We start from the raw sequence: 24,770 nt of genomic DNA on the forward strand, positions 1-24,770 counted from the left end.
TCAGGAACATGGTCCGCAGCAGTGGGGGTTCTGGATACCTTGGTCGTACCATCAAGCCTAAGGCCCTCCCCCAGGTCCTCTGCGGTCGATGGCCTCGGAACACAGGGCACCGGAGGCCACGATTACCTGCCCTCCCCCTCCTGCTACGGAGGAAGGGGTGACCCAGCCACAGGACTCAGAGCTCCCCAGGGAGATGAACACTTTGCTTCAGGCGGAGCCCTCTTCAGACCCACTCGTTCCATGTCTTTCATCTTCGTCCTCTCCTGACGAGGCGGTAGCTGGAACCTTGTCGACCAGCCCTCCTCCAATTGACCTCAGGGCCCACCAGGACCTCCTCAGGCGTGTTGCGCAGAACATGAATTTACAAGCCGAGGAGGTCCCAGAGGTCCAAGATCCAGTGGTGGACATACTGTCATCCGATGCCCCCACTAGAGTGGCTCTCCCATTTATAAAAACCATACAGGCCAATGCCACTACAATATGGCAGTCTCTGGCCTCTGTTCCACCCACTGCACAAAGAGTAGAGCTCAAGTACATGGTGCCCTCAAAGGACTATGAAAATCTATATGTACATCCTCCTCCTTGCTCCCTCGTTGTCCAGTCGGTTAACGAGAAGGAGCGCCATGGCCAGCAGGCCCCAGCTACTAAATCGAAGGACGTGAGACGTATGGACTTGCTTGGGTGTAAAGTTTACTCTGCGGGAGCTCTCCAGCTCCGGGTGTCCAACGAGCAAGCCCTCCTTAGCCGCTATAGCTACAATACCTGGGCAGCGGTGGACAAATTTAAGCAGCTGCTTCCACAGGATGCACGGCAGGAGTTCTCAGCGATCCTCGACCAGGGGAAAAAGGTCGCGAGAACTTCCCTCCAAGCTTCCCTGGAAGCCGCGGACTCAGCCGCCCGGACTCTGGCCTCTGGCGTGACTATACACCGTATCTTGTGGCTGCAGGTCTCTGGCCTCCCCCTGGAGCTTCAGCACACGATTCAGGACCTTCCATTTGAGGGTCAAGGGCTATTTTCGGACAAAACTGACCCTAGGCTGCAGAGCCTAAAAGACAACAGGGTCATTATGCGTTCGTTACGGATGCACACGCCCGTAACTCAGCGCAGGCCCTTCCGACCCCAACAGCACCGCCCTTACCCTCAACCCCGGCAGAGACAGGACTTTGCCAGACGGCGAGGCAGAAACGGTCGCCGGAGACAATCAGGTAACGAAGGGGGCCAGAACCAAAGCTCCTCCAAGCCTCCCCCCAGGCCAAAACCTTCCTTTTGAAGGTGCGCCCGAGGGCATTGTACCAGTTTCTTTAAAGGATCCGTCTCCGCCCTTTTCCAACCGGCTTTCCTTCTTCCTCCCTGCGTGGTCCCAGCTAACGTCAGATCGTTGGGTCCTATGCACGTTGAATCTTGGATACCATCTGCAATTTATTTCAACTCCCCCCTTCCACTCTCCTCCCTCGTCCCTCTTCAGGGTCCCCTCTCTCGAGCAACTCCTCCTACAGGAGGGGCAAGCGCTCCTCGCCAAAGGAGCCATAGAGGAGGTACCAGAGCACGAACGGGGCAAGGGGTTTTATTCCCGCTACTTCCTGATCCCCAAGGCAAAGGGAGGTCTCAGACCAATCCTCGATCTGCAGGAACTCAACAGATACATGGTAAAGTTGAAGTTCCATATGGTATCCCTGGGGACCATTATCCCATCCCTGGATCCTGGAGACTGGTATGCCACCCTCGACATGCAAGATACCTACTTCCATATAGATATCTTTCCACCTCACAGGAGGTTCCTCCGGTTCTTGGTCAACCGGCAGCATTTTCAGTTCGCGGTCCTCCCATTCGACCTCTCTACAGCCCCAAGGGTATTCACTAAATGTATGGCTGTAGTCGCCGCCCACCTTCGCCGCAGTCGGATACATGTCTTTCTGTATCTAGACGACTGGCTTATCTGCGGGACCTCCGAGACGCGAGTCCTCAGTCACGTCCGCATTGTCAAGAACCTTTTCCTACATCTAGGTCTAATGATCAATGTGGAAAAATTGACTCTAATCCCCACTCAGAGGATAGAGTTTATTGGGGCCACCTTGGACTCGACTCTTGCCAAAGCCTGCCTACCACTGCTGCTGTTCCAGGCTCTCACGGCCATCATCCGGAGGCGCCTGCTAACTTCGAAGTGGTGCTGCTAACTTCGGTACGGACTTGCCTCGCTCTCTTGGGCCACATGGCGGCCTGCACGTTCATAACAAACTACGCAAGACTGCGCCTACGGCCCCTCCAATCCTGGCTCAACTCGCAATACCGTCCAGCCATGGATCCTATGGACATGGTCGTCACCATTCCCTCGACCGTGCTGGACTCCTTCCGGTGGTGGCTGGATCCTTCCATGGTGTGTGCGGGGCTCCCGTTCCATCCGCCCCAGTGCTCGCGGTTCCTGACAACGGATGCATCGTCCCTTGGTTGGAGGGCTCACCTTGGGCACCTACGCACCCAAGGCCATTGGTCACCTCACGAGTTGGGTCTCCACATCAAAGTCCGAGAGCTGAGAGTGGTCCGCCTTGCTTGTCAGACGTTCCGACAACACTTGCAGGGCCGTTGTGTGTCGGTATTCACCGACAACACAACAGCCATGCACTATATAAACAAACAGGGCAGCACGAGATCTTCTCCCCTGTGCCAGGAAACCTTACAACTATGGAACTTCTGCATAGCCCATTCTATACACCTCGTCGCGTCCTTTCTCCCAGGAGTTCGGAACACGCTGGCGGAGCGCCTCAGCAGATCCTTCCTGTCCCACGAATGGTCGCTTCGCCCGGACGTTGCCCCTTCCACTCTTCCGGAAGTGGGGGTTTCCCCGGATAGACCTCTTTGCATCCCGAGGAAACAGGAAATGCCAGACGTTCTGCTCCTTTCAAGGCCTCTCACCGGGTTCGATGGTGGAAGCCTTCCTCGTGCCGTGGATGACGCACCTGCTCTACGCCTTTCCACTGTTTCCACTCGTCCACAGGGTCCTACTGAAAGCATGCAGGGACAAAGCCCGCTTGATCATGATAGCGCCACCGTGGCCTCGGCAGCACTGGTACACCATGCTGCTAGACCTGTCCGTAGCCGACCCTGTTCCCCTGCCTCTTCACCTGGACCTGATTACCCAGGACCACGGCAAGCTCCATCACCCGGACCTTCAGTCGCTCCACCTCACGGCGTGGCTCCTGCGTGGCTGACTCACTCTGAGCTGCTTTGCTCCACCTTGGTGCAGCAGGTACTGCTAGGTACCAGGAAGTCTTCCACTAGAGCTACATATTTGGCCAAGTGGAAGCGCTTTGCGTGCTGGTGCGTGGAGCGGAACTTCCTTCCCGCCATATCTAACATCTTGGATTACCTCTGGTCCCTCAAACAACAGGGCTTGGCGGTATCATCTCTGAGGGTCCACTTGGCAGCCATCTCTACATTCCACCCAGGAGAGGATGGCCGCTAGGTGTTTTCCCATCTGATGGTATCTAGGTTCCTTAAGGGCCTAGAGTGCCTCTACCCTCAGGTACGCCGCCCTGCCCCAACATGGGATCTTAACCTGGTTCTTGCCAGACTCATGTCCCCTCCGTTTGAACCTTTAGCAAGGTGCTCCCTTCTCTACCTCTCCTGGAAAACTACTTTCCTGGTGGCCATCAATTCCGCTAAAAGAGTTTCGGAACTTCGGGCCCTCACGGTGGACCCCCCGTATACGGTGTTCCACAGGTACAAGGTGCAGTTGTGGCCACATCCAGCCTTTCTCCCCAAGGTGGTAGCAGCCTTCCATGTTAACCAGGAGATCTTCCTCCCTGTCTTCTTCTCAAAACCGCATGTGTCTCGCAGGGAGCAGCAGCTACACTCCCCAGACGTTCGTAGAGCGCTTGCGTTTTATATAGAACGAACTAAGCCATTCTGCAGAACCCCCCCAACTATTTGTCGCGGTGGCTGAGCGGATTAAAGGGCTTCCTGTCTCCTCACAGCGGATTTCCTCCTGGGTAACATCGTGCATCCGCACCTGTTACGACTTGGCTCACGTCCCATCGGGCCACGTGACTGCGCACTCCACCAGGGCTCAAGCATCGTCAGCTGCTTTCCTTGCTCACGTGCCCATTCATGAAATCTGCCGTGCAGCGACCTGGTCCTCGGTCCACACTTTCGCCTCCCACTATGCCCTGGTTCAGCAGTCTAGGGATGACGCAACCTTCGGCTCCGCCATATTGCACTCTGCGACATCTCACTCCGACCCCACCGCCTAGGTAAGGTTTGGGAATCACCTAACTGGAATGAATATGAGCAATCACTCGAAGAAGAAAAGATGGTTACTCACCTTTGTAACTGTTGTTCTTCGAGATGTGTTGCTCATATCCATTCCACACCTGCCCTCCTTCCCCACTGTCGGAGTAAGCGGCAAGAAGGAACTGAGGATCGGACGGGTCGGCCGGGGCATATATCCAGCGCCATGGCGGTGCCACTCCAGGGGGCGACCTGCTGACCCACCGGAGTAGCTAGGGTAAAAATCTTCCGACGAGCATGCATGCGTGGTGCGCACACCTAACTGGAATGGATATGAGCAACACATCTCGAAGAACAACAGTTACAAAGGTGAGTAACCGTCTTTTGCTTAAATGGTTTTTTTCAGGTAAAATACAGGTGGAATCCCATTTCTTTAAAATAGGACACAGTGGTAAATACTAAGCCTTGGTGATCTTCTGATTTATTTAGAATGTAAGCCAAATAAAGCATTAAAAAGTGACTCTCTCCTTTGTATCTTAGAAAAAAATTAGAAAATTACTTTATATGAGTAAGCAAATATGTTTAGATCAGAAATCTACAGAGAAAAAGGTAATTTGGACAACTATATACATGCATTTGATTCACCTCAAAATACAATAATGATTGAAAAGTAATCTTGCCTTACCTCTCAAAATCTTGCTTGGTCCTGTACCTTCATAAATATTTAAAATGTCCGCATATTGTTGGGTATCAAAGGAAGTGAAGTTTAGTTTAATGGATAATCCTTGATTTGTACTAAAATAACAAAAACAAAAGAAAAAAAGTAAGATTATATGCTTCAGTAATTTACCTTTTCTGTAGTAAATGAACTGTTCATATGAAGGCTGTTTAATGGATAGTTCAGAAAGGTTATGGGAATTGCATTATCAGCTTTTCTAATCTGTGCTAATCATGGTGAAATTTTAGATGAAGCATTGCACTTTGTATAATAGCAAAAGAGAACAGACAGGAACCCTCTTCAACAGTGGAAACTGTAGGAAAGATAGCATACAAAACAAACCTCACTTACGCAACTGCTTAACTGATTATCCATACCATCTTTTTTAGGGTTCTTTTAATTTGCTTAACTAGAGAAATGGACTCGAGAGTTGAATTTTAGTTGTATAGATTTTTATTAAATATCCTTACCAGCAGCAACTAATATAATAAGATATAGGGAAACAAAACTAATGTTGGACTATAATTTGGATAACACAAACTAAAAAATTGGTTGATACAACCATTCAGATTTTCAGAATCAAATTAAACAATCACAATAGAAAATAATATTTATCCTCAATTACTATCTTGGGAAGGTGACTTAGTTTACATATTTGACCAGGAATCGCTCAGAAGAAGGCCCTGCAGTTTGGTCAGTTACTTTCATAACAATTCACCAACGTCTCTTTCCCAATGAATCTATAGTAATCAACTGTTATCTCCCATGTCCCAATGAATTATATTAGCCCCAGGATCTAATTAACACTCCTAACCATCTAACAAACTCATACCTTTATGACAAACTGTATAGACTGAGTGTAGTACAAGAATCTTGTATACTTGGTCTCATTTTATGTCTGTATACACCTAGAATTTAAAAGGCAGTATGCAACCATTCATTATGGTAGCTGAATGCACTTTTTTTTTTACAATCTTAGTTAACAACAAAAATTTTTCGTTTCTAAAGCTACTTTACAATAATCTTGATTGGAACCTATTACAAAGCAAGGACACACACTATAACTCTGACACTCTTTAAAGCACATATACAAGCATGTACACTTCCTTACTAAGTAGGTACCTAGTTTCAAGAAGTGGTCAGTTGACTAATTTGGCTCATCATCTAAGAGAAAATCTGTATCACCTGATCTTTGCTTAGTGGTCAGCTTTTTAGCTCAATTATTATTCACAGTAGGTGTTCGCATTGCAAACACAGATGGAGCAAAAGACAGACACAACTATAGTTTCTCCCCAGTGGGCTAGTAGGCAACCAGAATTTCTGGAAAATAGAAACATTCAGTTAAAGTTTTCTATCCAAGATAGATTCTTAATGTCAGCAGGAAGAGTCCCTGGTGGCTGGTCCAGGACCTTAGTCCAGATGTCTTTGGTTTTCAGGAACCGATGTACTGAAAGAGACAGGCCCTTTGATCCCATTTCTATTGGGGACAGGCCTTTTGAACCCATTTCTGTGAGGTGGTTCAACTTTATCTCTTTTCTTGGAGGTGCTGGAATGGACCAATTAGATGGTTACCCATACGGCTTCAGAAGATTTGAAATGACCAATCAAAATAAGAGTTGTCCTTTCTCATCATTCTCTCAGGGAACGAGACATCAGCTTTTGAGTTCTTGCAACAGGGACTGGAATTTTCCAGGCGCTTTATGCAACATGCTTTGTTACACCAGTTTGTGTACAGCAAGTTAGGTCATAGCTGTTGATGCAAACATCTTGAGAGGTATCTTGAACATTGGCTGGTTTGCTCTGGTCAGCAACTAACCACCACAAATTGCTTTCTGTGACCCCCTTTGCGGTACATCTGTGGGCCAACTTTGCAGTTATGCTTGCTCAAGTTGCAGCTTCTCCAGCAACTCTCTACTAGTTGCTGAAATCTCCAAAGTTCATATCATTTATACAAAGTCCCTCTGTATTCTTTGATACTCTTTAAACTTGTTATAACAGTCCTTTATACAATGCAAAATCAGTTCAAGAACTGTTGTTTTCCAACTGGCCAAAACAGCTGTATAAATCTTCCATTTCTGTTCTCCTTCTTTCAGCAACAATGGTGAGACCTTGGTATGTATGGCTGAGCTGAGTCCATGCAATATATATAACCAGTTACATTTCTGATTATTCCACTCCTTGCTCAACTGTCCTTATAAACTCACTGTTCAGTTTCAATTTCTTTTATTTATTACCATCTCTCACTACAGGTGTATTTCATTAGCTTGACAGCATAAGCGTGCTTGATTGCAAACATTAGGCTTATTTTATCACTTAAACTAAAATAGATCAATATAAACACAACCACTTTCTTTCCTGACAATACTGCCCATGAATAAACCCTGTCATTAAAGTCTTCAATATTTTGCCCCAAACTGTATCACCTATAGTTGCCTTTCCTTTTATATACATTTTAATCATAATAATAGATTTAATTAAGTTCCCTAATTCACTACTATATCTGGCACATCATGTAATATCAGTGTTTGATACTAAATAAATTTTTAATTCATTCATTCACAGACAGGAAAAAGTGGAAGTCTCTTTAGCTCCATCCGTACACTCCTGCAAAAGCCTACAGCAACTCTGATTTTTCTCAAACTGTTGAAGAAACCTAGTTGTTAGACCTTGAGTTTTTATTCTCTTTGCCATTTGTTCTATTTTTTCTAAAAGGTTTTAATGCTTGGGTAAATTCTTATATAGTGATAACTCATAACCTTGGTTACTACCAGAGCCTACAGATTCCTTACATACATAAACGTGTACTTCAGAGTTTGAACCTTCTAATAATTTGGAATCAGAAGTTGAAATGGGTAGCTCTTTTTTGAAACTGGTTGCTAATTTGTGGCCATCTTCTGATACTTGGCTTATGATGAGTATCACCTTAATCCCCAAGTAGCCTCATTTAAGTCAAATGAACTTTTGTGGAGTATTATGATAATCAACAGGAGTAAAGATTTCAGAATCTGTCACTTAGTCCATGCTACTTTCCTCCTTGTTCCAAAACCACAATTTAAGTTCAGAAGAACCGGTGTTGTTTAACCTATGAGTTGGCTCTATGCCTTCACTTCTAAGCATTGCACAGCAACAGGGCTGCCTGGGGGTGGGGACGGCAAGTGGGACAATTTGCCTTGAGCCCCACATGTTGCTCTGGGTTTTCAGTGGTGGGTCCTTCAGTGCAGCAGAAGACTGGGAGCGAGTGAAGGACCTGCAGCTGAACTGCTGCCGTAGCCTCGGAGCACCGCCCGGTAAGTACAAGCGCCACAAGCGGCAGGGAAAGAAAAAATAAAAGCTGCGATTGGTGGCCCTTAGGCTGCTCTACTGCTGCCGCTTCATTCTTTGGCAGCAATTCAGCGGTAAGTCCTTCCCTCTGAGAGGGACCCGCTGCTGAATTGCCACCGAAGACCCGTCCCTTCTCCAGACCCCTTGAATCCTCTGGGTGGTTCTGCACAGCAATCTGTCACACCAGTTCAATATCACAAGTGCTGCATCCTATTTCCCCACATCACATTCTCCATATTTTTTCTAAATAATTCTCTCCGTACTCTCCCCATCAGAAATATATGATGGTCCAAGATCCATAAGTCCACTGCCAAAATCAATTAATCTTTCCAACAGAACTATTAATTTGTTCTTCTCTGTGGTTGATTCCCAGCGGAAGTCCAAATACAATTTGAAAGCAACAGTCTCAACATGTCTGTCAGAACCAGTTAGGAGATACACATGGAAAAAGGTTTCATGCAGCTTGTACTCCTTTTTATTTTTCTTTTGTGGCTGTGCACAGATAGAAACATAAATAAATATATTTATGAAAATGAAAAAAATGAAGAATGCTGTGAAAAGTAAATGCACCGGGGGAGGACTTGTGTAATTAAATATGATGGAGGGAAATTGACTACACTGTTGGTATCACATTATGTTTATGCTTTTAGTAAAAAAAATGAAATTATGTCTTTGTTAAGGAAACAAATAGAAAAGGAAACACAACTCCCACTGGTGACGGTTCACCGCTCCAGGCAATGGTAGTGGAGGGAAGCGGCAGCCGGCACATCCCTTGGCCCAAGCCATTTCCCGCAGCCCCCATTGGCCTGGAGTGGCGAACTGCTGCCAGTGGGAGTTGTAATTGGCTGAACCTGCGGACGCCGCAGGTAAACAAACCGGCCTGGCCTGCCAGGGGGCTTACTTTGGTGGGCTGCGTGCCAAAGGTTGCCAGTCTCTGGTGTATAGTATATAGAGCAGTATAAACAAATGACTATCTGTATGAATTTTTTTGTTTTGACTTCACTAGTGCTTTTTATGTAGCCTGCTGTAAAACTAGGCAAATATCTAGAACAGTTGATGTATCCACTGGAAGACCATTGTGTACTCACAGGGGTACATGTACCCCTGGTTGAGAACCACTGCTCTAGGGGCTAGGTAATAGCAGTTCATATTTGGACACATATGCATAATCATAATTCCTCTTGGAGTAATCATAGCTTCTACAGCAACATTTGAAAGAGTGTAGCATATGGTCCCCTCACTAGCCTACCTGGAGGTAGCATAATCCAGACAATTATTCACCATGCTTCATATTCTAGGAAACATCAGGCTAAGGAGCACAAGTTGTCATGCATCTGAAGATAAAATCTGACCCTTAATATATAGTACCCACTATATCTGATTATTAGTGTTTGCCAGAAATTACTAGTGAATGGCACTGCAGATATCAGAAGCTGAAGAGTGGTGAATGTGTTTATAAAAAGGAAAACACAAGAATTAAATGTGCTGCTGACTAGTTGAGATAAATGGGCAAGTTAAGGACCTGCTGTGACAGAACAACCTCAAAGACTGGGACTTTCAAAGGAGCCTGTGTGATTCAAGATCCCAGTTGCTATTGAGTTTCAGTAGAATTCAGGTGTCTAACTCCCAAATTAATCACACTCATTGAGTACATGAGGATCACAAGACTGCCATCTTTTACAAAGCCATTACAAGAGCCTTTGCCTCTCAAAGTACTTTTGAGTTTGCCACTTGGCATGGAGTGGGATTTTCAGAAGCAACTAAGGCCCAGATCCTTGAAGATAAGTCCCGTTGAAATCATTGGGAGTTAACGGTCTAAAAACCTTTGAAGAGCTGGCCAAAGTGACTTAGGAACAGAAGTCCCATTGACTTCCAGCAGAGAATGGTGTCCCTAAGTCACTTAGGCATATCTGAAAATCCCACTCATCAACAATAGCGTTATCTCTTTCAAAACTACTGCTTTGAATGTAATATTTCCAGTAATATTTTATAAAAGACAACATTCTGCGCTATGGAGAGTCAATTGAGTGGCAATACACCCAAATTATCCAGAGCAGACATGTACTTCCATATACAGAAATTCAGTACCCAAGGTTTCTCACACCATCCCTACCACCTTATGCATCAAATATCTTAAGTTAGAAAACTGATGGTATATTTCACTCTTGAAGTTTGTGCCTTTTTTTTAAAGAAAGCTGTGTACAGAAATGGAAGAAATTTCTATTGTACATTTTACAGGGACATCTTAACAGAGAATACAAAATACAAGGAATAAGTTCTGATATATAGGAAATGAGAACACCTTACAATCAAATAGATGCTAGGTAACAACATGTTTTGAAGCTACTTACCGTATAATCCACTGACAAATGATGTTTGAATTATAAGGCTTTGGATAATTAATAGAGTGGAAAGATCCAGAGGAGCCAGTCAACATAAATTTTCCATCACAAGTTGTAGCTGTAAAGAAATAATCATTAATATTTGCAATAGAACAATATGAAATTTGAAGGTATTGCCTGAATTAAAACTGGACTCAGAAAAAGGCTTACATCCACAATTTTGAAAATGTATTATAGGGAACAATCCTGCATTGACAGGGGGATGAGCTAAATGACCCAACAGATTTTTCCTATCTCTAACTCCTATACAAGCTTGATTTTTTTTTGTCTCACTGACATCTTATGGAAAACATTGTACAGTAGTCAGAGACAACACTGCTTATCTAGCCATTCATTTTTTTGTATTCTCTTTTCCTGTTTTATTATTATTAAGTGCATTTGCAGAGAAACAAGATCTTGCCTTTAGAGTTCATATTTCCTACTGCTCATTCATCCTTGAACTCATGAAGGATGTGGTTCACACCTTTTTTTTTAATCACTGAATTTAAGCAAAAACACAAATGCAAAAAGCCCAGTAAGAACTGATGAAAATGGACAAAGTTTTATGTTTACATGTTTTGAATTTCATAAAGTATTTTTTTTTGCTAAAACAGAGAGATTGTCCAAATCTTATATTAAATACTCTTCCTGTACCCTCACTGACGTTGATCGTTATGGTAGTCTTATTTTTAAAATAACATAAGTGTTTTCCTCTACGCTTTCTATTTATCATTTAGATATTTTACTTGAAAAATGGACAGTTACTATATGTTAAATGCAATGTGTGACAGACCCAGGCCAGTGGTGTACAGGAGTCTGGTAGAGGGCAAATATACTGGCCACTGAAGAAGCAGGTTTCTGTTCCCTGAGTGACTAGAGCAAGGGCTGCACTAGAGTAATCAGGAACCTGCTAGAACCAATTAAGGCAGACAGGCTGATTAGAACACCTGCAGCCAATCAAGGCAGGCTAATCAGGGCACCTGGGTTTAAAAAGGAGCTCACTCCAGTCAGGTGAGGAGGAGCCAGAGGAGAGGAAGTGTGTGTGAGGAGCTGGGAGCAAGAGGCACAAGGAGCTGAGAGTGAGAGGGTGTGCTGCTGGAGGACTAAGGAGTACAAGCGTTATCAGACACCAGAAGTACAAGCGTTATCAGACACCAGGAGGAAGGTCCTGTGGTGAGGATAAAGAAGGTGTTTGGAGGAGGCCATGGGGAAGTAGCCCAGGGAATTGTAACTGTCATGCAGCTGTTACAAGAGGTACTATAGACAGCTGCAATCCACAGGGCCCTGGGCTGAAACCTAGAGTAGAGGGCGGGCCCGGGTTCCCCCCAAACCTCCCAGCTCCTGATCAGACACAGGAGGAGTTGATCCAGACTGTGGGGAAGATCACTGAGGTGATCAAATCTACCAATAAGCACAGGACTCACTGAGGTAGAGGAGGAACTTTGTCACAAATGCCACATATTACTCAGGGTGCAAGAGAAAGTTGGTCATTTTGATACAGACCATAACAAGTTATGTATTGTTAGTAAGAAATTTTTATCTTTATTAATATGGATGTGGCTATTATCCCATTATTAATAATAATAGTAATGTGCTAAATTTATAAAGTGCATAAAGATGTGGTATTTTCTTATAGAGGTGTAGCAAAATAGGTGCCAGCCTTGCAGAGTTATCACTCCATCATGACTAAGGCAAAGTTTGGCATATGCTTTGTTTGTTCAACAATATTCTTTTGCTCCTCTCCCATCCCCCTTTCCTTTATCTGCTCTCTCTTACTATCTGCCCCTCATCCAACCCTCCCCATCACAGACCTTAGACTGACTGTAAGAGAACTACACAACACAAGGGCATTAAAGCATAAATGCACCTATCCAATCAGGCGATTTCCCCAACAGTCACAAAGGGTTAGTGTTTAAAGGTACTGGCACAGGGCTAGCTGGAGTTGTCCCTTTTGATTTCCCTAGCCACCTCACTGGTTACTCTGGGCTATTCCAACTACTTCCCTTGCAGAGAAAGGAGGCATCTCTGGTCAGGGCAAGGCAGAGTCTCAGCTGTCATTTTAACTTCTTCTGCCTCATTGCTGGAGCCTCTGGGAAGCTCCAGCTGCTTCCCTTGCTGGGACAGAAAAAGGTTCTTTTGGTCCAATGTGTGGTATCCTGGAGATTGCTCTTGTTGTTTCTCCATCCCAGGAGAATCTGGACAGCTCCAGCCACTTGTCTTGGGGGCTGGGTGCATTTAGGATTTAATTCTGCTCTCATTTAAGTCAATGACAAAACTCCCATTAACGTCAAAAGAGTAGGATCCAGCCCATCTGTTTCATGTGCAGAATCTTTACCTGCCAATGAAGGTTTATTTCTTCACCGCTAACGTAGGTTAATTTCTTTTAGCAAAGTAGCAATGCTTGAAGTAGGTGTATTACGGTAGACAAAAACAGGGTTGTTAGCGCCCATTATGAAAAATAATGCCCCCAAGGGATGAGCCTCCAGATTCCCTTTCCTTAGACTGATGAGCTATACTGCTGCGTTTCCAACAAAACTATTTAATAATATAAACAGTTTAGGCTTTCCCTACTTCTCTGGAGACTCCTTAACGGCTATTTCTAACTGCCCTTCAGTATTGCCTATTGATGCTGCTGCCCATAGCAGAGCCAAAAGGAAACATTTTATTGATAAAACTAGAAAATGAATGTATTTTTCATCATGTATTTTTCATCATTGTCTGAATCTCTGCTTAAAAGCTTATAGATTTCACTACACTTTGTCAAAGGCAGGAAGAAACTGTTAGAATTTCACCTTTCCTGTAATGTATCTATACATCTCTAGCATATGCTAAACTCAGTAACACTAGAGGGAGAAATAAACTGGGGAAGAGTGGGAGGGGGGAAGGAGAAATCAAGTTTAGTTGTTCAAAGGGAAATAGCACTTTTTGTGTGCAAAAGCACTTGCAACAAGAATTATAAATTGGCTATAAATCTCATTGTAAAACTCTGCGGCACTTCTGAAAAGCTAGACAACTTTAGCTATTATACGGCTGTATTAAGTCACTCTGGGGGATGGGACAGGAGTGAAAAATCAAAGAGGTGGAAAACTTGGCAGGTCTCCCAAATGTGCACATGACTTATTGCCATTCTGTACACTGGCTCTGCAAATGTTGCTAAGAAACCTAAATATAGAAGCCTGGAAAAGCTCTTCACTTTTGAGCATAAGATTTAAGAATCAAAATCTAAAATAAGGGTGACAGGCCGAATAACATGTTGTCCTGAAACCAGACTTTTATTTTCCCCAGGGCTGTGAAGAGCAGCTTTCAGTGAAAATGTGAACTGAAAAGAATAGGTTGGATGCTTGATCCACCAGGCACAAATTAAAAGGAAAAGGATTCCACCAGTAACTTCCTAGAACAGGCTGTAACTCCTGGATTTTGCTTTGTGAATACTCTATTTCAAGCTCCTGCGTGACATAATTGCACATCATCTCTGTCTTAAAGACCCATGCAATTTTGGACTCATTTTTACATATTCAATGCAATCTAAAGAAATATTGCTATAAGTAAGAAATAATGTTCTGATTTTTCAAAGGAATTGAGCATTCAAAGAGTCCACTGAATTCTCTCTTATTTTACAAGTGTTTCTATTAGTTCTCTACAAAACATAAGTAAAATTTGTGAGCAAAATTGACCTCATAAGCAAACGTGGTCCTGCCTCAGTGCAGGGGGCTGGACTTGATGACTCTCAAGGTCCCTTCCAGCCCTGCATTTTATGATGCTATGAAAAAGTGTTATTTATTGTAATGAAAAACATATGCAATTACTGTAAAAAAAAAAGAGAGAGAAAAAAAGATGAGTTTATTTCTTTAATTGTAGCAAGCAGAATACTTTGTATTACAGATAACATGGAACATTTATGTATGGCTTCAGACCACTGTACAAACTTTAGCTAAGTCATTGGCAGGAACTATTGCATCAAACATTGTTCTTAGTCAAAGGCCCAATTGCACAAACTACTGAATTCCCTCCAATTCCACTAATTTAATGGGAATTGATGGCTGGAATGAAGCCTATTTGGCTTAGTTTGTAGTGAAGTGCAAGATTACAAGAGATTTAAGAATGTGTGGTGGCTTTTTGTTGTTTTAAACAGCTTTTTTTCCTCTAGTGTTTTGTTCCAATTGTTAAAGAACTATATTTTTTTCCAAGATGGTCACTAACACAAGTAACAAGTCCCTGAAAGGAGGAAACTCAGGTGTCCAAAACCCTGATGGACCTGCAGAGTGATAAGTGGTGGTTCTCAGAGGGGAGTATAACTTGGTTTTGAGCTAAGTGTGAGGAGAAGAGTGAGATTCCACCCTAAGACAGGTAAGAGCAAGGGATCAGAGAGACCAGGAGGGGGCAGAGATGCAGTTAGCCCATAACAAGAGCAGTCAACATCTTGAAGAAGAGGCTCAGCACCATTTGACATCAGGCCTATACTTGAGATGTTCATGAGTCATTTTTGGTACTATTTGATCAGTTTGTCACAACCCACTGGTCCCCTGGGGAGACAGATCAGCACTGTATGTTACTAACACTGTTGCAAGCATCACAAGGCATTCTGGGAAGGGTTAAGGGTTAAAGATGTGAGTGTGGAATGAAACGTTTCTTTACAGGCGACAAAAGGCTGGAGGGGGAGAAAAGAACGTGTTAACTTGATGTTCCAGCTACACCCAAAGATAAGGAACTGACTCCAGCCCAAGGCCATTGCACACATTCTGCTACCTGCCCAGAAGGAAGGGGGAGAGTCCACCACCCCCACACCACCTGACCAGCCATGAGACAGGAGAGTGGCTGAACAAATTGCAGGGTCTGAGAAAAGGAGTGAGACAACAAGGTCAATGAGGGAAAAAGTTTGGAGAAAAGCTGAGAAGGCCACAGAAAGCCAGTTTAGACTGATACAAAGAGCATCTGGAGCAGAAGTCCCTGTACAAAACACCCCCAAAAGAACCCAGGACTTAAAAGCCCTTCCGAGAGCCAAAGCAAGACAGAGATCACAGTGGACCCTGGATGACCCGTGCATGGGATAAGAACTCCATCCACCTCTCCCTCTTCTTCTTACATTACATGCAGGCTTGGTCAGCCTCGGGTTGTATGTGTGTGTGAGTATGAAAGTGGGTTAGGGCTGGGGTACTAATGCTTTCTTGCTTCCTCTGTGTGATGTGGGAGCAGTTTCAACACTCACTGCTGTTATTTTATTATCTTATTAATAAAGCTTTAAAATTCAGACACTTGGTGCTTTCTTCATCTCCTCCCCTAAAGATCCTGAGGCCTCAGCCTGATCACTTGACACCCCAGGCAGATTGATAACATAAATTTGTCACAAGTTCCATTGCAAACATTCTAGTAAGATGAAAACCAGGTTTGAGATAATAAAGAAAGACCTATAAATTGCCTCAGTTCAGTAGAATCCCCCTGGTCAACAGTATTAAAAGCTAATTAAGAACAGTAAGCACTGGAAGAATATCAGATTGAAGTAGGATACTATTATCAACTGTCACAAGCAGGGGCAGCTCTAGGTATTTTGCTGCCCCAAGCACGGCAGACAGGCTGCCTTTGGCAGCTTGCCTGCGGGAGGTCCCCGGTCTCGCGGATTTGGCAGAATGCCTGCAGGAGGTCCGCCAAAGCTGCGGGACCAGCGGACCCTCTGCAGGCATGCCGCTGAAGGCAACCTGCCTGCCGCCCTCGCAGCGACTGGCAGAGCGCCCCTCATGGCTTGCCGCCCCAGGCATGCGCTTGGCGTGTTGGTGCTTGGATCCTCCCCTGGTCACAAGAGACATCTTTGTACTGGTTCCACCAAGAAATTAAGATTAATGCATCCTGGAGATGAGGTATGTGGTTCTGCAGCTGCATAGCAACATAATTTGATAGCACAATGTTGGCTATCGTTGATAAATTATTTGATCATGACTTTTCCATTACATGAATATAGCTGGCTTATGCTTATTCAGCATTATACCATACAAATATTCATAAAAATATCAAGTCAATCTGTAGTTTCATACATTTCTTGAAGAGTAAAATATCTTCTTGAATTCTATTTATCATTTCTATTGGGATTGGTTTGGAAGATACTTTTGTTGTTTAATATATTGACAAGTAGAAGCAGATATAAAGATTGATTCAGAGCTTTACATTCTTACCACATAGTTTTTCAGATTCATCTGAACCATCTGGGCAGTTTGGTACTCCATCACAAAATAAGTCTTTACTTATGCAGTTTATGGCATCAGCACAAGGTTCCTCAGGAGGCAAACACTTCACTGAAATAATAATTGAGATAAGAAAAGGGGAAAAAAAGAAAATTATATTACAAAGGAAAACTGACTTGCCTTTGAGACTCCAGCACAAGCCTGATTACACAACATTTGTGTGAGTTGTATGTCTAACTTGCTTATGATGTTTTTACATGCTCTGAGATAATAAATAATAGCTGAAAAACACATAAGAAAGGTGAATGTTAGTACAGAAGGGTGAATAAGTTCAGAAATATGAAAACTGAATATTCACTTCTTGTTAGAACTATGCTCAAAACTAGGGTGGGTGGAAATCTTGTCATCATTTTTTTTTTTTGCAAAATGAAAAAAAATCATTTTTATTTGACTCAATTGGAAATTCATGTTTTCCTCCTTCAATCATTTCATCAATAATTTAAAATTTGTCATGGAAAAGAATTCCCACATTTTGATCAGCACTAATAAAAAAGCCTTTTTCAGGACAAGTTTTAGTAAAAAAAAACAATGTATGTACAATTTTCTGCCTAGATTCTGCAATCAACTCCCTGGAGGTAGACCCTTAAATCTCTATGAAGTCGCACTGACAGGATTGCCCAAGGGTGTAAGCATCCCTCCATATGGATCTAATTGTTGAATCAGGGCCAAAGAGTGCAGTCCTGTCCCCATTTAAGTGAATAAGAATTCTGACAATGGAACAGGATTGAACCATAAAGACATTTTGGATAAGCATCATGGAAGTACACACCTGATGGTATGGAGGTGGGGAGAAGAGAAATCACTCAGTTCTATGTACATTTATTTTTGCCTTTGTTAGTAAATGCATATGAGTGAAGATGGAAAAGATCTGACTTAAGAAAAAAGCTGCAAAATACTTTTAAGGACATAAGATTGGCCATACTGGATCAGACATATAGTCTTTTTATTGTATTTGCAATACAAAATGAAGGTGTAAGAAAGAAAATCTGACATTTTGCACTCAAGCAATAGGCTATACTCTTCATAGCCTTTATATCATAGCCTATTTTATGCAGAATGGGAACATTAGCCAGGGCACTGCACATTTATAATGAGAATTCCATTTCCACAGGACAACCACCTAGGATAAGCAGAAGAACCTTAAACGCACCATTCAATATAAAGCACAACACCCCTCTGAAGTATCAGCAAATAGAATGACCACAAATCTTGGTGAGATGCTTGAACCTAGTAAATTTCTAGACTCAATGAAAAAAAACACCAAAAAACCTACACCAAATACCCAGAGATGTGCTTTGAATGAAATTAATATGCAATAAGAAGGTTGTGTTTACAAAAGATATCTTCAAGTCCATTTTCATTTCTATTAAAAAAAAAACAAACTGCACTGCTATCTTCTGGGCACAAGAAAACTGATAATTTGTTTGAAAATGCTTCTGTTTTATTTTAAGATTGAAGAACAAATTACCTCTAAATCACAATCCATAGAGGAGTATAAATTGTTACTGTACATGTAAAAATTACTAATGCTTAGACATATCTGAAATGCATTTGTGTTTCTCATACTTTTCCCTAATTAATGATTCTGGGAAATATTTTCAAAGGTACAAATGGCAGATAGGTACTAAACTTCCACTGAAAGCCAGTGAGAATTATGCACCTGAGTGTAATTTGTGTTTTTAAAAATATACCTATAGTCCACAATTTGCAAAAATAGCTCTATTAATCCAACACGATATACTATAAAACATCCTTTGTGTTTAGGGCCCAATCTTGAAAGGTCTGCTTTGTGCATGGCTCTCCCTTTTCAGTCAATGGAAATTCTATGTATAAAGTATTTGTTGGGGCAGGCCCATAATTTGTAAAACTGAATGGATACCAAAGTCTTTTATGTAAAACATCAACCTTTTCACTATATTTAAATTACCAACCTGAAGTTGTTGAAGACTTGCTTGTAGTGAGTGGTTCTGAATCTATGTAAACAAACCTCAAGATTAAAACATCTCAGAAGCACATTTCCTATCGCTTAAAGGCCTAAAAAAGATCTTCCTACTGTTGGAAAAGTGTTAATTGTTGCTTTAAAGAAGCCCATATTTGCTACTCTGCCACTGTCCAGAATCAAGCAGAGTTACCAACTCGCATGAGTCTCAAAACTCCAGCTCCTGCAGTCAAGTGAGAATCTCAGTTTTGATTTTCTAAATAGGTAAGTTTCTGTTGCTCCTGACTTTGTAGAAAAGCTTGAAAATGTTAACTTTAAAAGGTCAAAAAATCTGTAACATAACATAAATAATCCAACATATATTATTTTTAAATCTCATGATTTATTAAGCCAATCTCATCATAGATGTGTGTATGCATGTGCGCGCGCGCACACACACGCAGAAAGACTTCAGGTAGATACCAGGTTCTTCCATTAACAAACAATAGCATTATTTTGTATTCTCATGATATGCAAAGTTTCTGACCTGAATCTGATGGAAAGGGGCTTGTAGTGAGATTCACAGGATCTGCTAGAACAAAACACAGTTGAGATAACCCATAGTTTAGTTCTAATCTATATCTGTAAACACTCTAGCATGTAGATTTACTTTATTGATGGTTCTAAAAAAAAAATCTGAAAAGTTTGGGTGCTTATCCGTTGGTTAACACCTTCCTCTTAACCTTCCTTACAACAGTCTATTTTTCCCTTCTTACTCATGATGCTCCAAAATCTCCCAACTCCTCCTGAAGCACCTTCTTCCTCTATCACAGGCCCTTGGCTGCTGATTAAGGTATTGTGTATTGTGCCGCCTCTCGGCTCTCTGTGAGCTAAGATCAAGCGTAGTATCATTGTCAAGACCTCCTCAAGTGTGATAGTGTCATCTTTATTCAAAAAGGATGCCAGTGAAGAGCATCTTTCAGCTCAAGAGATAGAGGTTTTCTTTTTGGAGGAAGAGCAGACCTGAGTTGCAAATCAGGTGCAAAATGTGTGGTATAGTTCACAAAAAAGATGCTTGTGTGTACGTATGATTGATTATTTAGGGTACAACTTTCTCTCATTACAATCACTTGCAGGGTCCAGTTAGCTTTGAATTACACAAGCTAGTTTTCATTTACAAGAAGTACTGACCTGACAATGTTAGAGGTAGGCCTGTAGTCAGACTTTCAGGAGCTGTTGGAACAAAATCAAGTTAAGTGTAAACTTTCTGTATAAAGTATTTTGGAGTTTCACATTGGCGTAGGAATACTGCAAATATTTTTGAGACTGTTTTTTACTTGAATGTTCCTCTGAGCCATTTGAAATTTTCCAATTCTCTCTTGGAATATCTTACCTCTCTTTCAGCTTTTCCTCCCACTCTGCAAGCTCACCAAGGATTACAACTTCACATCAAGCCTTTCTCCCATTTCTCTCTTTCATGCATTCAGGCTCCTCAATCCCTATTCCTTCTCCTCTTCAAGAAGGATTTTATAAAGAATGTGTGTCTGGGGACTCATGGGGACTCATCTGTGACTGTCAGAAGGGACATATCTTTTCAAGCAGCCATCTTGAGTCATATTATCATTTATATTACAGTACTCCTTGAGGCACCTGCATCTCATTAGACAATATTTGGATCAGTTAAATGAGCTGAAATTAAAATGGGTGTGGCAGCAATTTTCCAAAAAAAAAAGTTACTTTCTATCACTATGGAAGCTGTAGGATCATAGACAAGTCACTTCACCTCTGTGCCTCAATTTTCTCATCTGTAAAATGGAGATGACTTTTCTTGCTATAGTATGTTGAGATTTAGGGAGTTAAAGTGCTATATACAATTATCATTCTCATTATTAATTGGATGCTCAATTCCTGATATCACATTGTTGCAGTAGTCCTGGAGGAATACACAGTTGTTGTCTCATTTTAAGTCAGACTTGTTACTCCCTCACAGCAAGAAAAGTTTGGCTACTCCGAAGCTCACAAGTAGATATATTGCCCTTAGTTCATAATTTTCTTCTAGAGAATTTCTGGGACATAGTGGTCAATCATTGCCCACAATGATGTACTGTTATATAGAAAAAAAAACTTCTAGATGGTTCAAACAGTCAAGATAAATACTGAGATTAAGGCTCTGAATTTAGTCATTGAATACCTAAAGTATCTAGCATGAAATGTGCCTTTAGAATATAGAGTATAAGAGACTTTACACACCTGATGTCTCCCTCCCCTTATGAAGGTAATCAGTAGCTACCTATTACTATCTCCAACAGAAGTTGAAAATGTCAGTTAATCAACTTCCACTTCAAGGGATTCAAATTATTTTTTTATCCTCTTCCTCCCTGAGAGCCTGTTCTGAAACTCATTGAAGTCGATGAGAAGATTCCTACTTATTTCACTGGGCTTTGGATCAGGTCTTATCTATTGCTCATACATCTCTTCCCTCTGGTATCGAGGGTACCAGCACCGCTTTTTAATCATATTTATGATGCTTAGAATCACCTCATCCAGTTATTGACAAGTCAGAGTTTTTCCTTTCGGGTTAAATGCAACTGAATCTTCAAAGCCTTTTAAATTCTCTTCTTAATGTTTGTTTCCACTTACCTGAGATCCCACTTTCAGCAATGAGTAAGATATATCATCCTTCTTTCTCTTATCTTCCCCCACAAGTAAAGCAGAATATCTCACTTTCTAAGAAGACTAGAACTTCTCACTACCCCTGGTCCGAACGCTGGGTAAAATAACTGTATTTACTTATGAAATAGCATTATTGGGCCTTAATTACATTACCTTGAAGGACATTGGTAGGCATCACAAATGATGAACACCATAAATAAAGGATTAATATTATGGAATTTCACTGGGAGCCCACCATTATTTTACTCTCTTGTTTCCTTTTTTAAGTGTATATATCACACTGACACAGCCTTCTGTGAAGAAGGCTCTACATGGCTCCCCATGTGGTTTGTGAATGCTGCTTCCAGGTTGGCTAAAGGAGATCAGTTGTGAACAGCTCACAGGCTGTTGGTCAAGATTTTCAAAAGTATTTAGGTACCTAACTCCCACTGAGGATTTGGGCCTTCTTCCCTACAGCTTCTGATTATGTAGCCTCTGTTGTGCCAGCTGGTAAAGGCATCTCCTGTAATGGAATTTTCATGGGTGGACTTGTATATCTGCACACATACCATTGAAGGATTGATCGTCAACATCTGCAATTGAGTTATATGTCAAGGTTTCAAAGAAAGCAAATAATTTTCATAGTTACCTGTGATTTCTATGCTGTTCAGATCAATGTTAATAGTCTGCAAAAGGGTAGTTTTATTTGCTTCAATACCTAAAACCAGTTCATTCTTTGCTTTCTCATTAGATACCCACTGTGCAAAGTATAGGTTGAATATTACGATAATGCTGCCATTTCTGCCAAACAGAAAACATCACAGAAAAAAAAACAAGTTAATCACATAAAATACCAACTGAATAAAATATATGACATTTTTTAAAATCAAGATTAGATTTTTTTTCCTAAAAGATATTCTCTGTTTCAAACAAGAATTATTTTGGTGAAATTCTGTTGCCAGTGTTTATATAGGAGATCAGATAAGATGGTCAGGTTGGTCCCTTCTGACTACAGAATATATGAATCTAATGAGGATCTCATTCTAATTACCAGGGCATCACTTTAAATGAAAGCCTGGTTCCATCCACTAAACTCAAACTGTCAGGGTATAATGGATGGGCAACTAGAGATATGGCGAAAGGGACTAATTTTTAAAAAGAACTGACCATCTTAGAAACTTGTGGTCTGACTATCCTTTCACTTACATTGCTGTAAATCAAAAGTAACTCCATTTATGTCAAAGGAGTGAATGGTGTTATATTGGTGTAAATGAAAGGAGAATCAGGACCTGTGTTTTGCTAAACCCACACTGAGTCTTGATTAGGTCTCATATTTTAGGCTTTATAACAATGATAGCCTTGAAATATCCACATGATAAAACATCATGTAAAGTACTCATTTTTGTGACCCCAAATTTAAGTATGTTTGTGTCACAGGTGGATTCCATAAGCACTGGGACTGCTCGCATGAAACAATACAGGGTGAAATCGTGGTTTCACTGAAGTCAATGGCAAAATTTCCATTCATTTCTTTGGGGACAGGCTTTCATTTAAAGTGATGCCCTGGTAATTAGAGCAGGGCAAGATTTTCTGCAGAAATGTTATTTCACTAATAAACGCAGATTTGTGAGAACAAAACATGTGGTGAATTTTTCTGGACTTTGGCAAGTTGTCTCACTTGAAAAAAAACAAATGAAAAATTTCAAAATGAATCATTTTGACATGTCCAAACTGAAATAGTTTGATTTTGGGCGTTAGATTCACAAGGGGACTTAGGTGCCGTTCCCATAAGTGAAAAGGTGGTGGGGCTATCCCCTTAAGCCCACTAGAATTCACAATCAACTGGACCATGGGAAACCCACGTTCAAATCCCCACTCTGGACAGGGCCGGCTCCAGGCCCCAGAATGCCAAGCGCGTGCTTGGGGTGGCATGCCTTGGGGGGTGCTCTGTCAGTTGCCTGGAGGGCGGCAGGAGGCTCCGGTGGAATGGAGCTCTGCCACGGGGGGCGCTCTGCCGCTCGCTGGTCCTGCAGCTTCGGTGGAGCATCTTCAGGCACACATGCGGAGATCCACCGGAGCTGTGGGACTGGTGAGCGGCAGAGCACCCCCTGTGGAGTGCCATCGTGCTTGGGGCAGTGAAATGGCTACAGTCGGCCCTGACCAAGGTCTCTCATACCCCAGATATCTCACCAAGATATCAGGTCTTTCCCATTGAAGCTGTCCCACTTTCTATAAGTAATTAAATATTAATTGGAACTGGATCCTGGGTGTGCCCCTTCCCAGGTGAATGCTCTAATCACAAAGATATAGAGTTGCTTGCTCTCTCTTTGGCCCAGTGAATATTTCACTATTGAATACAAAGTGGAACAGCTTCAACAGGCAAAACTGAAAGAATACCAAATACCCAGGTGTTCACCTGGTATATAGGAGATCGGGGTTCAAGTTCCTGCTCCAGAGTGGAGATATGAACCCAGGTTTCCCATATTCCAGGAAAATGCCCTTGATATAAAAGAGGACAGCACTCCATCCTCCTCCTGTTTTGTGAATGGCCTTAAGTCCCTTACATTTCTTTTGCTGTTATTAAGAAACATTTAAAGTTGTCTACAATTGAGAAAAAAAACAAAAACATGTCGTTTAACTTGCAACAATTTTTCTGACTTTTTGATTCACCAAAAATTGCCCCAAAATTCAGTTTTGAGTCAGCCCCAAACCATTTCCTCCTGATTTTTCAGAACTGCCATCAAACTGAAAAAGTATCTAGTCACCCGGTTCTATTGGTGACCCCTGTTATTCAGGTCTATACTTATAGCAACATCTTGGTTGAGTTGAATATATAATTTTGCTGACTGGAGAAAAAGACATTTTCTCTCCTTGCTGAAAAACAGCAGTGACCATCCTTATTGCAAAGTATTTGTGCTAGCAGAGTGCCACTGATTCAACAGCGCTCTTTGATATGAGGTGATTAATCCTATCATTGCACTGAGCACAGTTAGCAATATATTAATAGACTAATTTCTTAAATGATTCTGATAACCTCTAGGCCATGCTGAGTAAACAAAAGTTTTTATTGCTATCTTTATGACTCAGCTGAGTTCCAAGGGTGAAACAATAACCAGATTGCCCATAAGGGTAAACAATTTTTCATGAAAAGAGTCAACTAGAAAACAATTGCTAAGTCAAAGTAATAATTTAAGTATTTTCACCATGGATAGGAATAGAGATTATTCCAAAGAATTTAGGGGACTGATACAAATTGAAATCAATGGACTCTTACTGTGACTTCACAGGGGTTTGGCTCTCACTTTAGCTGCACAAAAGGAAAA

The 24,770-nt window shown here is 42.1% G+C and overlaps 1 protein-coding gene across 1 annotated transcript in view; it reads right to left on the reverse strand.

Moving 5' to 3' along the window:
• TMPRSS15 (transmembrane serine protease 15) overlaps positions 1-24,770 on the reverse strand; it is a 90,162-nt gene that overhangs the window by 60,016 nt on the left and 5,376 nt on the right. The window contains exons 4-8 of the mRNA XM_050937118.1: positions 22,078-22,248; positions 19,014-19,147; positions 16,809-16,928; positions 10,615-10,723; positions 4,910-5,019 (exon numbers count right to left, since the gene is read on the reverse strand). Of these exons, the coding sequence (XP_050793075.1) occupies positions 4,910-5,019; positions 10,615-10,723; positions 16,809-16,928; positions 19,014-19,147; positions 22,078-22,248 (644 nt within the window). The remainder of the gene's footprint in view (positions 1-4,909; positions 5,020-10,614; positions 10,724-16,808; positions 16,929-19,013; positions 19,148-22,077; positions 22,249-24,770) is intronic.

This window comes from Gopherus flavomarginatus, chromosome 1 (genome assembly GCF_025201925.1).
Source record: "Gopherus flavomarginatus isolate rGopFla2 chromosome 1, rGopFla2.mat.asm, whole genome shotgun sequence".
Taxonomy (NCBI): Eukaryota; Metazoa; Chordata; order Testudines; family Testudinidae; genus Gopherus; species Gopherus flavomarginatus.